Here is a 16,464-nt window from a genome sequence, read left to right on the forward strand (position 1 = left end):
ATGGGACAAAAATCCAGATTGAAATGAGAGAGAGAGATTTGATTACAAACACCAACACTGATTTTGGAACAGAAAGATGGAGTATGCAGGAAGATTAAAGGATACAAATAACTAATTGAAAAATATTGTTACTAAAGCAATAAAAAACAAAGTAGCTAACAACAGCTAAGAACATAAAACGTAAGAAAAAATAAACATTCTAATTGAGAATGATATTAACATATTTACATGTAGGAAGTGGAAACATTCTAATTGAGAATGATATTAACATATTTACATGTAGGAAGTGGAAAGGCGGTTCAAAAACACTATTGAGTGTGAACAATAGGAGAACTTTAATTCCATTAAAAAACATACATAATACTAAAATGTGTTATGTTTATTTTGCTGTGGACTAAAATGAAATACTTCGTGTTAGTCTCATTTTTTTACATCATTAATTACTAATTGGAGAAAGAGAGTAATTAATATATAATAATAATAAACACACAGTATGTATACTGGAGAGTTGTGGGTGAGGCTCAGTGGTGTGGAAGGGCAAAGAGATGATATAATTAACAACAACGCTCCCTCTTTCCCAGGGGTGGTACCACAAAAATCAGCAGGTAACACCCATGCATGACATAAATACAAAATTTTTTGAAAAGTAAGGAACCATAGCTATAGTATATGGTGCAATATGTATAGAGTGCATTTTCAGAGATGATACAGTGCATCCGGAAAGTATTCACAGCGCATCACTTTTTCCACATTTTGTTATGTTACAGACTTATTCCAAAATGGATTAAATTCATTTTTTTCCTCAGAATTCTACACACATCACCCCATAATGGCAACGTGAAAAAAAGTTACTTGAGGTTTTTGCAAATTTATTAAAAATAAAAAAAACTGAGAAATCACATGTATATAAGTATTCACAGCCTTTGCTCAATACTTTGTCGATGCACCTTTGGCAGCAATTACAGCCTCAAGTCTTTTTGAATATACAGTAATCCCTCGCTATATCGCGCTTCGCCTTTCGCGGCTTCACTCCATCGCGGATTTTATATGTAAGCATATTTAAATATATATCGCGGATTTTTTGCTGGTTCACGGATTTCTGCGGACAATGGGTCTTTTAATTTCTGGTACATGCTTCCTCAGTTGGTTTGCCCAGTTGATTTCATACAAGGGACGCTATTGGTGGATGGCTGAGAAGCTACCCAACTTACTTTCTCTCTCTCTCTTGTGCTGACTCTCTGTGATCCTGACGTAGTGGGTGTGAGCTGGGGGGCTGTTCTTACACCTAGACTATACGGACGCTCGTCTAAAAATGCTGAAAGATTATCTTCACGTTGCTACCTTCTGTGTGCAGCTGCTTCATAAAGCGACATGCTGCAAGGTGCTTCGCATACTTAAAAGCTCAAAGGGTACGTATTGATTTTTCTCTGTCTCTCTCTCTCTCTCTCTCTCCCTGCTCCTGACGGAGGGGGTGTGAGCTGCCGCCTTCAACAGCTTTGTGCCACGGTGCTTCGCATACTTACAAGCTAAACAGCCCTATTGATTTGTTTGCTTCACTCCTTTGAAGAGGAAGATATGTTTGCATTATTTTAATTGTGAGACGGAACTGTCATCTCTGTCTTGTCATGGAGCACAGTTTAAACTTTTGAAAAAGAGACAAATGTTTGTATGCAGTGTTTGAATAAGGTTCCTGTCTCTCTACAACCTCCTGTGTTTCTGCGCAAATCTGTGACCCAAGCATGACAATATAAAAATAACCATATAAACATATGGTTTCTACTTTGCGGATTTTCTTATTTCGCGGGTGGCTCTGGAACGCAACCCCCGCGATGGAGGAGGGATTGCTGTAATGCCACAAGCTTGGCACACCTATCCTTGGCCAGTTTCGCCCATTCCTCTTTGCAGCACCTCTCAGGCTCCATCAGGTTGGATGGGAAGCGTCGGTGCACAGCCATTTTAAGATCTCTCTAGAGATGTTCAATCGGATTCAAGTCTGGGCTGTGGCTGGGCCACTCAAGGACATTCACAGAGTTGTCCTGAAGCCACTCCTTTGATATCTTGGCTGTGTGCTTAGGGTTGTTGTCCTGCCGAAAGATGAACTGTCGCCCCAGTCTGAGGTCAAGAGCGCTCTGGAGCAGGTTTTCATCCAGGATGTCTCTGAACATTGCTGCAGTCATCTTATCCTTTATCCTGACTAGTCTTCCAGTCCCTGCCGCTGAAAAACATCCCCACAGCATGATGCTGCCACCACCATGCTTCACTGTAGGGATGGTATTGGCCTGGTGATGAGTGGTGCCTGGTTTCCTCCAAACATGACGCCTGGCATTTACATCAAAGAGTTCAATCTTTGTCTCATCAGACCAGAGAATTTTCTTTCTCATGGTCTGAGAGTCCTTCAGGTGCCTTTTGGCAAACTCCAGGCGGGCTGCCATGTGCCTTTTACTAAGGAGTGGCTTCCGTCTGGCCACTCTACCATACAGGCCTGATTGGTGGATTGCTGCAGAAATGGTTGTCCTTCTGGAAGGTTCTCCTCTCTCCACAGAGGACCTCTGGAGCTCTGACAGAGTGACCATCGGGTTCTTGGTCACCTCCCTGACTAAGGCCCTTCTCCCCCGATTGCTCAGTTTAGATGGCCGGCCAGCTTTAGGAAGAGTCCTGGTGGTTTCGAACTTCTTCCACTTACGGATGATGGAGGCCACTGTGCTCATTGGGACCTTTTAAAGCAGCAGAAATTTTTCTGTAACCTTCCCCAGATTTGTGCCTCGAGACAATCCTGTCTTGGAGGTCTACAGACAATTCCTTTGAATTCATGCTTGGTTTGTGCTCTGACATGAACTGTCAACTGTGGGACCTTATATAGACAGGTGTGTGCCTTTCCAAATCCTGTCCAGTCAACTGAATTTACCACAGGTGGACTCCAATTAAGCTGCAGAAACATCTCAAGGATGATCAGGGGAAACAGGATGCACCTGAGCTCAATTTTGAGCTTCATGGCAAAGACTGTGAATACTTATGTACATGTGCTTTCTCAATTTTTTTATTTTTAATAAATTTGCAAAAATCTCAAGTAATCTTTTTTCACGTTGTCATTATGGGGTGTTGTGTATAGAATTCTGAGATAAAAAATGAATTTAATCCATTTTGGAATAAGGCTGTAACATAACAAAATGTGGAAAAAGTGATGCGCTGTGAATACTTTCTGGATGCACTGTATTTCTTTAATAATTAGTTTGTATGGTAGGAACTTGAAATAATTCTAGGTTACCATTCTATATAAATTTTTATTAATGAAGCCCTTAATCTCTTTATATTGTTACTTTGATGTGGCTTAGTCTAGTAAATGTGCATATTATGTTAACTGGTCACTGAAAATTTGCCCAATGTGAGTGTGGATGAATGTTTGCATGTGTTTAAGCAGTTGGTTTCATGCATCTTGTATGGATGGCTGTCTGAAACACTATAATCACAAATAAAGCAATTCAGCTTGGCTCATCATATTACCCAGCTAATTTAAAAGGGTAGGCTCAGTTAGGGGACACACTCTGGACCCCCCCCCTCCCCCCCAAAGGTTGTGTAAAGGAGGGGATTAAAACAAAACTGAGTGCCATTATGAATAATGCTGTACAACAAATTTCCCCTTGCAGACAAATGAAGTTCTATCTATCAAGCAAACTGCCACTTACGAACCCAACAATCTATATTAGAGTTTCAAATATTGCATTAAAAAAGAAATGAAAATAAAAAAGTATATTTTTGAAACACAAAGAGAAATCTCCTATAATATGTTCAAAAATATTAATCTAAATATATATGCAAGGTGGTCCCAGGTCAGCCATATTTTGCATAGGAACATTCCATTGGCAGGTGACACTTTTACTTAATTAATAGTGCCTTGGTATGTTCTCGTGTTTTAAGTAGAGTTGTAAATGAAATACATGCCTGCTGATTCATGGATTACTTAATCAAGTCTTCAAAAGATGCTCTCACCACTTGTTACTTCTATTTCTGCTAAGTAAGCATTAACAAAGCAACACTTCTCCTTTATGAAAATGTTTTTAATGAAAGAAATGTAAACAGTCCACAATGCAGAAGATGCTCAAGTGTTTTGTGAAAAAGTACGTGAATGGTCCCTTTGTTGATTTAAAAGTTGTCCTTTTGAACAAGCAGTTTATATTATTTTTAGTGATTACATTTTTTCTGTGTTTTAGGAATCTGAAGAAATTAAATCTAATGAATTAGATGCAAAGCTTAAACAGACGAAAGGAGAACTAGAAAAACAAAAACAAGAAAAGACAGATCAGTTAGAGGTAATGGCAAAGTAAACACTAATCTGTTTCCTAGTTTTTTAATTTTTTTTTATTACAAACATAAGCTTTTAATATAGTTTGCCAATGTTATAAAATATTACATTTACCTCTATTTGTGCTGTTTACTGTGGTTTTTAAATTATACTCAAGAATATAAATTTCTTTTTCTAATGTTAATAATTAATGGAAAGATGAATACCTTTATTGTAACTTTTCAAAATTATTAAAAGTTTAGTGTAGCAACGTACTATTTCTTTTAGAGGAGACTATTTTCATCAGTTAGTTTAAAAGTGTAAGCAGGATCAGTAGTAGTTTTGTAAAATAAAAAGTTACAAATACTATTTCTTATCAACAGCTTCATCAAGCAAAAATCAAGGAGCTTGATGATTTGAAGAGAACCTTTAAAGAAGGAATGGATGAACTCCATACTTTGCGTACAAAGGTATCTATTTTAAAATAAACAAGTAGTATTAATGTAGGATTGTGTGTGTAATTGTCTCAGTGCATTCTCTTCTTACTCTGGGCCTGTGTGGTAGTAACACTTTAGATGTACTGTACACATGTTTCTGAATGATTGAACTAAACAAATTAAACATGCTCATGTTTGATATGACAAATGCCTCAAGTAATAAATGTGAAAGGTGTGTTATGTGTATTTAGTTTTTTTTCTCCATTTGTATTGATCCACTCCTATTGTGTAGCTAGTTTATTTTTGTTTCTGAAGTGTTTTTTTTTTATTATCCCACATATCCACACTTACTTAGTAATTGTAATATGCAATGTTAGATGTGGTTTAAGATAACATTTATATTCCACAAGATTTTTATTGCAAAGCAGCAGGATATCCAGTTTTTAATTTGTTGAACGTGCTTATTCAGTGCTGCTTATGAGAAAGGCAAGCAAATCTGTAGGATTGCCCCTGCTACCCAAAGTAATGGTCCTTGATGGCAAAATTTATTGGAAACTGTAGAATGTTAGGCAAATGCCCTGTAATTTAGAATATCAAGCAGGATATATTTAGTTAGGTTGTTTGTAAAGAAAGAATAAATAGTAGATGTTATATATGCTTTTTAAGTTGCTCCCTTAAGATATTTTGAAAAAATCCCCTTTTCCTGCACAAAACCAAATCACAAACATAAACATGCATAAACTATATCATACTGTTTGAGGTACAGTGCTTAATGCCCATTTAGAAGGATACTGAAATAGCAAATAGTGAGGCAGATGCCCTGGAAGGATTCACTTTGATAGCACTCCCCATGGATATGTTGCTGGGTAACAGTGGAGGTTTGTGTGCTTTAAGTGTCATGATGAAGCATGTCATATGGGGCAACAAGTAGTCTGTGTATAACTTATTTTCTGTTTTGCCCTGGTATGGACACTAAATTAATGTACTGTAGTGCTGTGCTTTTAGAAGTGAAATGGAAATGGGGCTGCATTTTTATGTAAAGGATTTATTGTTGATATCTCTTTTTCATGATTTCCTCTGGATAAAAATGAAACAAAAAGGTCTGTTTGTGTTTGCTTGGGGGAGTCGGAGAGGTAAGTAAGGGAGGTAGTCTTCAAATCACATGGTTGCTGGTTTCCTCCTCATCCCTGACTGAATGATTAATCATAGGTATTGATGTAATCACCCTGTGTTCCAATTAAACAAAAAAATGCAAAAATTGTTTTTGGATTTCTTCAAGTCACATTAGATAAGGGCACCTTCCAAATAATAACTGAACAACTCCTAATAAATAAGGAACAAAGAAATGTATGCAGAAGAATCTTTAAAAATATGAGAAATCAGTAGTGTTTCCACAGAGAGTACTTGGAGAGATTTACTTTAAAGATAGTCTGTAATTGTTATTTAAATCCCCTCCTTAATCAGTTGTCTTTTGGTGATTTTAAAACAACCAATATTGCTTAAAAATTGTATGACCATAGTAGAGTTGAGAATATCCAAGGTGGATCACTCCTGTAGCACTGCTGTTTGAAATTGCACTACCGGTGCACCTGCCAAAAAATTGAATTTTAGTAAGAAAAAAGGTTGTGATGTACAGTAATCCCTCCTCCATCGCGGGGGTTGCGTTCCAGAGCCACCCGCGAAATAAGAAAATCCGCGAAGTAGAAACCATATGTTTATATGGTTATTTTTATATTGTCATGCTTGGGTCACAGATTTGCGCAGAAACACAGGAGGTTGTAGAGAGACAGGAACGTTATTCAAACACTGCAAACAAACATTTGTCTCTTTTTCAAAAGTTTAAACTCTGCTCCATGACAAGACAGAGATGACAGTTCAGTCTCACAATTAAAAGAATGCAAACATATCTTCCTCTTCAAAAGAGTGAGTGTCAGGAGCACAGGCTGTCAGAGAGAGAGACAGAAAAACAAACAAATCAATAGGGCTGCTTTTAAGTATGCGAAGCACCGCGGCACAAAGCTGTTGAAGGCGGCAGCTCACACCCCCTCCGTCAGGAGCACACAGAGAGAGAGAGAGAGAGAGAGACCGAGTTTGTTTTTCAGTCAAAAATCAATACGTGCCCTTCGAGCTTTTAAGTATGCGAAGCACCGTGCAGCATGTCGTTTCAGGAAGCAGCTGCACAAAAGATAGCAACTGAAGATAATCTTTCAGCATTTTTAGACGAGCGTCCGTATCGTCTAGGTGTGCGAACAGCCCCCCTGCTCAATCCCCCTACGTCAGGATCTGAGAAACTCAGCGCAAGAGAGAGAGAAAAGTAAGCTGGGTAGCTTCTCAGCCATCTGCCAATAGCGTCCCTTGTATGAAATCAACTGGGCAAACCAACTGAGGAAGCATGTACCAGAAATTAAAAGACCCATTGTCCGCAGAAACCCGCGAAGCAGCGAAAAATCCGCGATATATATTTAAATATGCTTACACATAAAATCCGCGATGGAGTGAAGCCGCGAAAGGCGAAGCGCGATATAGCGAGGGATTACTGTATTGGGTCACTGTAATTCACTTTATTTCCATAATATAAAATACATTATCTTAAATATATAACTACATATCAAGCACATTTTAGTTAATCATGGTTTAGATGTTTATTTCATATGCAGCTATATGTATGAGAATATATATATTTTTGGTTTCTTGTTATGTGTTTAACACTAACAATAAGGACATCTCCATCCATCCATCCATTTTCCAACCCGCTGAATCCGAACACAGGGTCATGGGGGTCTGCTGGAGCCAATCCCAGCCAACACAGGGCACAAGGCAGGAACCAATCCCAGGCAGGGTGCCGACCCACTGCAGATAAGGACATCTCAACTTGTCTAAATCTATTAAAAAGATTATACTGGAAGTAGGGTTGGGTAATATTTAAATCTCTTGGGTCAATCATCGTCCCCTTAAACATCATCAATAGTCAATATTATCAGGTGGGGTTCGAGACTGAATTGCCATTTCAACAGGAAAAGCAGTTCCTGTAGTTTTCAATTTGGTCACTGAGCGCCCGCATTGCTAATTTCCATTCATTATGACAATTTGCAATAATATCCTTATTTAATATAGAAAAATACAGCTAACCAAATAGTTGACTAAGAGGAAATTAGCCTTACCTAACTAGCAACACTTTGCCCTCAAAGCAAAACTGCATGGTGAGTCAAACAAATTAAGTTATTTGTTGAGTAAGCAGGAAGGTTTTTATTGCTAAAGATTCACGACAAACTCAAATCATAAATTGTGTGTACAGCATGTAGCACATCTTGCCAGCCATTATTTATCAGTGATTCTGAAGTTATAAAAAGCACAAAATACAAGCAGGGCAGTGTAAAATGAACACAGTGGTACCATAGCTGTTTCAGATTATTTACTGTATGTAAATAAATTGTTTTCTTTGCACAAAATGTATTTTTCTTGGCAAGTTAAATAGTCAAAATGTCAGAACTGTATAGAACATTAGCCTGGAGTTAAATTAAGCAGCGTCATCCCTTTTGGTTGTCATACTCTGGGATCAGTCGATGCCACTGATGCCCAGAGTTGCTTCCCTTGTGGTCAGAAACCCTTTGCATTGCTGATCAGAGGGCACAACACTCTTTCCAAATGGACTGGGTTGCTGATGATTTGCTTGTTACAAAAGACTGGATAAGGTGTTACACCTAATACTAGTGGTTATTGTGATGTACCTCGATGCTGGAGCAACATGCTTTTTTACGAGTATACATTTTCGAAATTTCATGTCTTATCAGCATCCTGATAGGCTATGTTCTTTTGCAAATACTGAAAAATGTGAAAAGATGCTTGCGGAGTAGCAACAGCAATCATCGAATGATCCAAGCAAGAGTTTGCTACAGTCAGTCCGAATGAATGAAATGAATGCAGACTGGTGACAAAGTTGCAGCTTTGGCTAGAGCTGTCACAATTGCAACATCCTCTGCCTCTCTTGTCTCTTCTTAATAGTATGTTGCAAATGGCTTTTTCCACAGGCTGTCAAAATGGGGTGTCTACCACTAATTTGCTTTTTGTGAGTGAAACTATATTCTGATTTGTAAATTTCTGCTAAAAAAGCATTTAAACTTCCTAGTGTAAATAAATGCAGTGTGCATACAGCCTATCCATGTGCAATCGGAATATAAGTGTATGGTGTATTTACAATGTGCTTAATCAATGGGTTCAAATCCTCAGGAAAAGAAACTCCATCTATGATGTCAGTAATCAATAATTGATTGATTGCCATTGGCATCGCCTATTAGTACAAGTTTACTAGGTACTAACAAAGAAACTGTTGGTCTTCTTCTGATGAAACATTTCTCAGCATCTCAACAGGCTTCAACGCACCATTCACAGACTCAAATGCTAATACCCGACCATGTGAGAGCAAGTTCCTGTCTGTCATCAGCTATAACACACCTGATGGCTGGTCTGTTCCCTAGCATCTTAACTTTCTATCCTAACACAAGCTTGTCAAGGACAGACCACCAAAACTGAACAATGCACCAGCTTGGCACTTCTTCATTAATCATTTCCTTGATCTGGATTTTTTTTTTCTCAAGCGTGTGCAAGTAAGCATAGCCTATCATCTTCTCAAAGCAAATTAATATTCTGGGTCAAGGCTAGAAATATTTCAATGATAGCATTGCCATATTGTCCAGGGTTAAATGGAAGCTTTTTATATAATGTGCTTCACAGCACTGTAGTGCTGATCACCTTTACTTTGTCTTTTCAGTTACTGTTTTCAAGGCCATTGTGTTTTCCATGTAGGTAAAATGCCTTGAAGAGGAAAGGTTAAGAACAGAAGATGAACTGAATAAGTACAGAGAGATTATTAATAGACAAAAAAGTGAAATTCAGAATCTGTTGGATCGAGTAAAAGATGTCCAAAAATTAGAAGACCAGCAACACAGGTAATTCTGTGAATATTTTTCAAGGTTTTTATTTATATATTTATGCATTGTTTCATTCTTCTGAATTTATACATTTGAGCAAATTCACTTGTAATTAATCAAGTATTTTACATAAATTACATTTATACTTAAACTAACTGTAGGTCATAAATATGCCTGATTTGTTGTTGGTCATTTTAGGAGTTTGTTGTGTACACATGCAGATTTCCTTAAGACTGTTAGCTCTCCATAGTAGCAAACTTGTAGATTTAAACTGATCAGTTTGCATGCTCTTTTAGTCTTGCTTTAAAAATACTGTAAGTTTTCATTGTAGCCAAACATGTGAAAATATGAACTGACCAAACCAAGTTTTCCCATTTATATTTTAACGCTACTTTTAGTCAAATCCAAAAATGAATCCTGTTCACAGTTTAATCCAGAAAGCAAATGCGAAGTGGAGTAAATATGTACTGTGCAAAAAAAATAAAAAAACATGACACATGAAGTAGCATTGCCCTGTTTATCTTTGCTCTGGCACATGACACTTTGGTTGCATACCTGTATGAATGCTAAAATTAACTGCTAAACTGCAGCTCTCTACTAACGCTTGGTCACCTCTGTACTTCTATGTGATAGCAAAGGTGTAAAAGCTGACATGTCTGCAGACTCCTGTAAACATGAGCTTAACTCTGGCTAAATCTCATGAAAATCTCATGAACTGGATGGAACTTTGATCCAAGAGATGACTATTTCTTGTAAAACTAGATGCAGTCATCCGTTTCTGTTTGGAACAGAAAACTGGCCAACACTTCTTTTGAGCAGGAAGCCACTATTCCCTAGGGAGCAAGAAGCTTACGACCTTTCTTTGAACCTGGAAACTACTCACCTTTGACATTTAGAGCTAGAAGCCCACTGTGCTTCATCTACGATCCCCTCTTCCATGCCAGGCTCTGTACCAGTGACTGACCCTAGTCTAATAATGCATCATTACTACAATAACAGAACGTCAACGCCTAAACTCTTGTAACAGAAAGAGTCTTGTGGAGGATATAGCAAAGAACTTAACCACAGGCTGTGGGAGACCAAACCACACCAAAGGACAATGTGGCAAAGACAGAGTGGAGCAAGTGGAGTTCTTACTTCAAACCTGGAGCAGTGACATGCAGCACCATATATATTGTTTTATATAAAGTGATTGCTAAGTGTAAAATGCTAGCAGGTAAACGTTTTGAAGTAAAACTACTGAACTGTAGATTGACAGCCAGAACTTAAGGTTGATAGAGGGCTTGGTAAAACTTGCTGTAATATATCAAAAGTCTTTGTGTTTTATTTCAAGTTCTCAAGAAGGATTACGTTCCTTTTATTGTGAACATTTTTTTTCTAACTCACAAATTTTGTTCTGTACATTGGCCCAGGCCTCCAAACAAGGTGTGATTGTCCCATTTCTAACCCTTTTTTATTTATGGCTGATGTGGTCTACTGGCTCTAAAAGCACCCTTTACTGGAAATACTTAACCCTTTAACAATATTTGCAGTACCACTTGGGACTTTGGTGGCAATCTGGTGATATGTTTTCGCTGCTGATTGCTTTTAAATAATTAGTGGAATTAATGTTTTTTTACCTCTTTTTCTGTACATTTATATTTGCATATTTTTACATATATTGTATGTATATACACATATGTATAATATATGTACAGTATATGTATACTGTGAAATAGATGCTTGTATTTATGTATAAATGTGTTTTATTTAGAATTTTTATTATATATAATGTATAATCTTTGCATTTGTTTTATAGGGACAAACAGGAAATTGAATTATTGAAAGAGGAGATAAATAATCTTAATGCCCTAGTTGCTGACTTTCAAAAGGATATTGATGGCAGTCGAAAGAGAGAATCAGAACTACTGAGCTTTACAGAGAAACTGACCAGCAAAAATGCTCAGCTGCAATCAGAAAGCAACACCCTACAGGTTCAGCTTGATAAAGTAACCTTCAGAGTGAAAGATCTAGAAGATAATTTGGAACAAATGGGTCATACAAATGCTGAATTAGTAAGTTCAAAGTTGTAAAAGTGCTTCATGTCAAATTAAAAAGGTAGCTTTTGGTATATGTTGGCACAATATGGAAAATAAAAGTAAAAACAAAGCTGGGATTATTAAAGGATCTGTGGCCTGAAAACAATATAAACTCCATTATTTGATCTTTCAATTAATTAACTTTGTTTTGTCAAAAGTAAACTCTTATTTTGATACTTTCAACATATTCCAAAAAAGGTTTGGACAGTAAAGAATTAACCACTTTGTAATGTTGCTTTTCCTTCTCACAACACATAATTAATGTAATAATAATAATAATTCATTACATTTATATAGCTCTTTTCTCAGTACTCAAAACGCTATCCACACAGGGAGGAACCGGGAAGCGAACCCACAATCTTCCACAGTCTCTTTACTGCAAAGCAGCAGCACTACCACTACGCCACCTATAGGTAGGTAGTGTATAGGTAGTGAAGACACGACTTTATTGAGAGCTTCAGGAGTAAATTTTGTCTTTTTCTCCTAGCAAACAAATCTTAAGGTATGCAACTATGTGGGGTCTTTGATGTTGCATTTTACATTTCAAAAGTGCCACACATTCTCAGACAGGGACAGGTCAGTACTGTAGGCTGGGCAGTTGGTGGTTGGTTTTTTTGCATTGTTTTACCTTCTGTAGTTGATGTAACTACACATTGTGTTACTTGATAAAGGTTTGCCAAAGTGCTCCTGACTCCATGTGGTTATATCACTTATTGATGAATAATAGTTCATGATGCAGTGCCATCGGAGGGAGTGGAGATTACAGGCGCTCAGTTTATGCCATTGCCCGTGCCTTTTATGCACTGAAACCTCTTCTGATTCTTTTGAATCTTTTAATTACTGTATACTATATACTCTTGGGGGTGAAATACCCAAATACCTTCTGATCTGTCTTTGAAAAACACGGTTTTAAATTTTTTAATGATTGTTTCACATATTTGTTGGAAAATTGGCAATCCTCAGCCCATCTTTGGTCTTAAAAGACTGGATGCATCTTTTATTTAAAAAAAAAAAAAAAAAAAAAACATGTTTACTGTATAGTTGTATGTTGAACATCATCAGTTTCTACTCACATCATTATTTTCTTTTTTTTTTGATTCATTATTGGCCCTTAATTACGCCATCCCAACTTTTTTGGAATGTGTTGCAGGCCCTCAATGACAAAGATGGATGTATATTTACAAAAAATGAGGATGGCCAGATTAAGAGTTAAATATCTTCTCTTTATGCTGTTAGTGATGGATTACATCAAAGTGAATTTTAAAATCGCAGATTTATTTTTTATTTTCCATACTGTCCTAACTTTTTCTGAGTTACAGTCATAAAAGAATTATTTCAGTGAAAAAAAAAAAAAATTTGTCGGAGGGATGACACAGTGGTTTTCTGGGAGTTTGTATGTTCTTCCTAGAGTTGAAGTCAGAAGTTTATGTGCATTTACTGTGAATTCTTTAGAACTCTCTTCATAACCTCTCCACAGATTTTAAACAAACTATACATTTTTAGCATATTGTTTAAGACATACTTTATGCAGGGCAAAAGTAACTTTTTCTAACAATGTTCACAGATTATTTCACTTTTTAGTGACTATATCACAATTCTAGTGGGTCACAAGTTTGCACACACTTTGTTAATATTTAGTAGTGTTGCCTTTAAATTGTTTAACTTGGGCCAGATATTTTTGGTAGACTTCCACAAGTTTCTTACAATACTTTGCTGGAATAAAGGCCCATTCCTCCAGGCAAAACTGGTGTAACTGCGATAGGTTTGTAGGCCTTCTTGCTCGCACTCGCTTTTTCAGTTCTGCACACAAATTTTCATTTGGTCATTATGGACAAACAGTTCAATCTTGGATTTATCAGATCACAGGACATTTGTCCAGAAGGTAAGATCTTAGTACCCATGTGCCACTGCAAAGTGCAGTCTGGCTTTTTTATGATGAATTTGGAACAGTGGTTCCCTCCTTGCTGAGCATCCTTTCAGGTTATGTTGATATATGTAGGACTCATTTTACTGTGGATATAAATACTTCAGCATCATCACAAGGTCTTTTGCTGCTGTTCTGGGATTAATTTGCACTTTTCATGCCAAAGTATGTTCTTCTATAAGAGACAGAATCTCTTTCCTGAGCTATGTGACAGCTGTATTGGTCCTATGGTGTTCATACAGATGAACATGGAACCTTCAGGTGTTTTGAAATTGTTCCTGAGGATGAACCAGAATTGTGGAGGTCCACAATTTTTTTTTCTTAGGTTTTGGCTAATTTGTTTTGATTTTTCCCATTATATCTAGCAAACATACATCTACATGTTGACTCCAATTAGGCTAAATTTTTGGCCCATTGGAACTATGATATAGTCAATAAAAAGTTAAATAATATGTCTGTAAATATTGTTGGGGAAAAATGCTTTTGCCCTGCATAAAGCAAATGTCTTAATATGCCAAAAATCAGTAAAAGGATTTTTCAAGTGAGTTTTAAGGAATTCGCCCTAAGTGTATGTAAATATCTCACTTCAACTGTAACTCACTAGGTACTCCAGTTTTCCTTTCCACAAAGATGTGCATTTTAGGTTTATTGGTGAATCTAAGGCGGCACGGTGGCGCAGTGGGTAGCGCTTCCCGCTTCCCGGATCCTCCCTGCGTGGAGTTTGCATGTTCTCCCCGTGTCTGCGTGGGTTTCCTCCGGGCGCTCCGGTTTCCTCCCACAGTCCAAAGACATGCAGGTTAGGTGGATTGCCGATTCTAAATTGGCCCTAGTGTGCGCTTGGTGTGTTTGTGTGTGTCCTGCAGTGGGTTGGCACCCTGCCCAGGATTGGTTCCTGCCTTGTGCCCTGTGTTGGCTGGGAATGGCTCCAGCAGACCCCCGTGACCCTGTGTTCGGATTCAGCGGGTTGGACAATGGATGGATGGATGGATGGATGGTGAATCTAAATTGGGTCTCTGTAAATATGTGGGTGTGAAAGGGTGCTATTACATCACTGAATCAGTCTAAGCTGTCATAGTGTCTCATAGCGTTTTCCAGGTTCTTTAAGGGTCACCCTGCAGTTACATATCTCTAGTCCTAGCTCCTGGTGTTGAGACTTCAAAAAGTTTGGTTACCTGTTGCAGGCCATTGTCTCACAGACCTACATTTGACATCCTTAACCCTGCTTATCCCCTCATTAACACCCCCTAAACCTGAACTATGAGACCAGAAAGGTATAAGAATTTACACCAAACTAATTTTAAAAAGCATTTGGTTATTTAGTAAAAAGTGTTTTTTTTTTTTTTTTGTTTTTTAACACAAATTTGATTCAGTTTTTTATAAGACAAAATGCACAAAATTGTTTGGATTCTCGTTTTTGTTTCTTCACTTTTGTTCCACCCTTCCAGATGATATAACATAAACAATTTATTTTTTAGAGTTATCAAATATTCATGTCTTTGCCTTGTTTAGTATGCAGTTACTTTTGATGTATATGAATCTCAAGCTTTACACTTAGTTTTTTATTTAAACAATCGTACCAAGATTCTCAATCTGCCAAGCTTTCAAAGCATAATATCTGAGGAATAAAAGTTTTTCCCCAATCAAACACAATAAATTGAAAAACTGCTTACTTCATGTTTTTCAAGCTCTTTAACACAAAATGTTACATGATTGCTCAGGTCAGGTCTTAATAGACAACTTCAGAAACCCCCAAGGTTCAAAAATTGAGATTACCGTGCACAAAGAGACCAGAATTGTGCCACTATCATATTTGTGTTCAGTCCTTTATGCAATCTGAAATTACTCTAAAGTGTCAATCACATTTTTACAAGCCAATTTCTTTAATTTAGTATCTGAATATCTCCAGTCCATATCTGGCCTTATATGTTTTTTAGACTGAGCTTTCACCAGTGGACCATTGGTAGTTGTGTTTCCCAACAATAGGTATGGAGTCACTGTGGTCATGAATTGTATTAACATAACATTCTGAAGCCTGCTTATGTCAGTATTGTTTGAAAGCAATTGTATTTTCTGGAAGTTGAAAACTATAACAAGAATGTGACAAATCTGAATTGTAGGTCATTCCCAAGGTGAAATTAAAATTAGTATTTGTTTCACTCCTATTCTTTCTTGCCTACTGTAGGCTCTTCAGATTTATAAACCTTGACTTGCTGTTAGAATCTGTTTGATATTCGACTTGAAATCCATTAGAATGTCTAATAGGACATTATTTATGAATTCTTAGATTTAAACCATGACTGTTTATCTAATAGTTTTGTTGCTGCAGGCTGCACCATTGCAAACTACCAATAAAATGTTTTCCTATATTGCCTTTAATCAGTTAATAAGAAAATTGCAGTCAGTATAGCAAAGAATCTAGCTTTTAGGCAATGAAGCAAAAAAAATAGTAAAATATGCCTTCAGAGAAATTGTTGTGAATGAACAAAATTAATGGTTATTTTTTAAAATACTAAGGGGCTTCGCTCGCCCACCCCCGTGTTCGGTTTACCGGATATACAATACAATACAATTTATTTTTGTATAGTTTAAAATCACACAAGAAGTGCCGCAATGGGCTTTAACAGGCCCTGCCTCTTGACAGCCCCCCAGTATTAGAAGTACGGAGTAGAATTTCACATTAGATGATATCACATAATATGATTTGGATTTGTTTTAAGTCCTGGAGACCTTATTCATCAAGCTGCCTCCCCCATTTTGCCATTCTATGTCCCCAGTCATCAGGGATGACTTTACCTTAGGTAGGCAATCTACAATTTAA

At 37.2% G+C, this 16,464-nt stretch overlaps 1 protein-coding gene across 1 annotated transcript in view; it reads left to right on the forward strand.

The window, feature by feature from the left end:
• Nucleotides 1-16,464, forward strand: part of ccdc186 (coiled-coil domain-containing protein 186) — a 96,266-nt gene that overhangs the window by 65,340 nt on the left and 14,462 nt on the right. Inside the window, exons 8-11 of the mRNA XM_051922449.1 lie at nt 4,209-4,307; nt 4,663-4,749; nt 9,520-9,662; nt 11,443-11,698. Coding sequence (XP_051778409.1) covers nt 4,209-4,307; nt 4,663-4,749; nt 9,520-9,662; nt 11,443-11,698 — 585 coding nt within the window. The remainder of the gene's footprint in view (nt 1-4,208; nt 4,308-4,662; nt 4,750-9,519; nt 9,663-11,442; nt 11,699-16,464) is intronic.

Source organism: Erpetoichthys calabaricus, chromosome 2 (assembly GCF_900747795.2).
Source record: "Erpetoichthys calabaricus chromosome 2, fErpCal1.3, whole genome shotgun sequence".
NCBI lineage: Eukaryota > Metazoa > Chordata > Cladistia > Polypteriformes > Polypteridae > Erpetoichthys > Erpetoichthys calabaricus.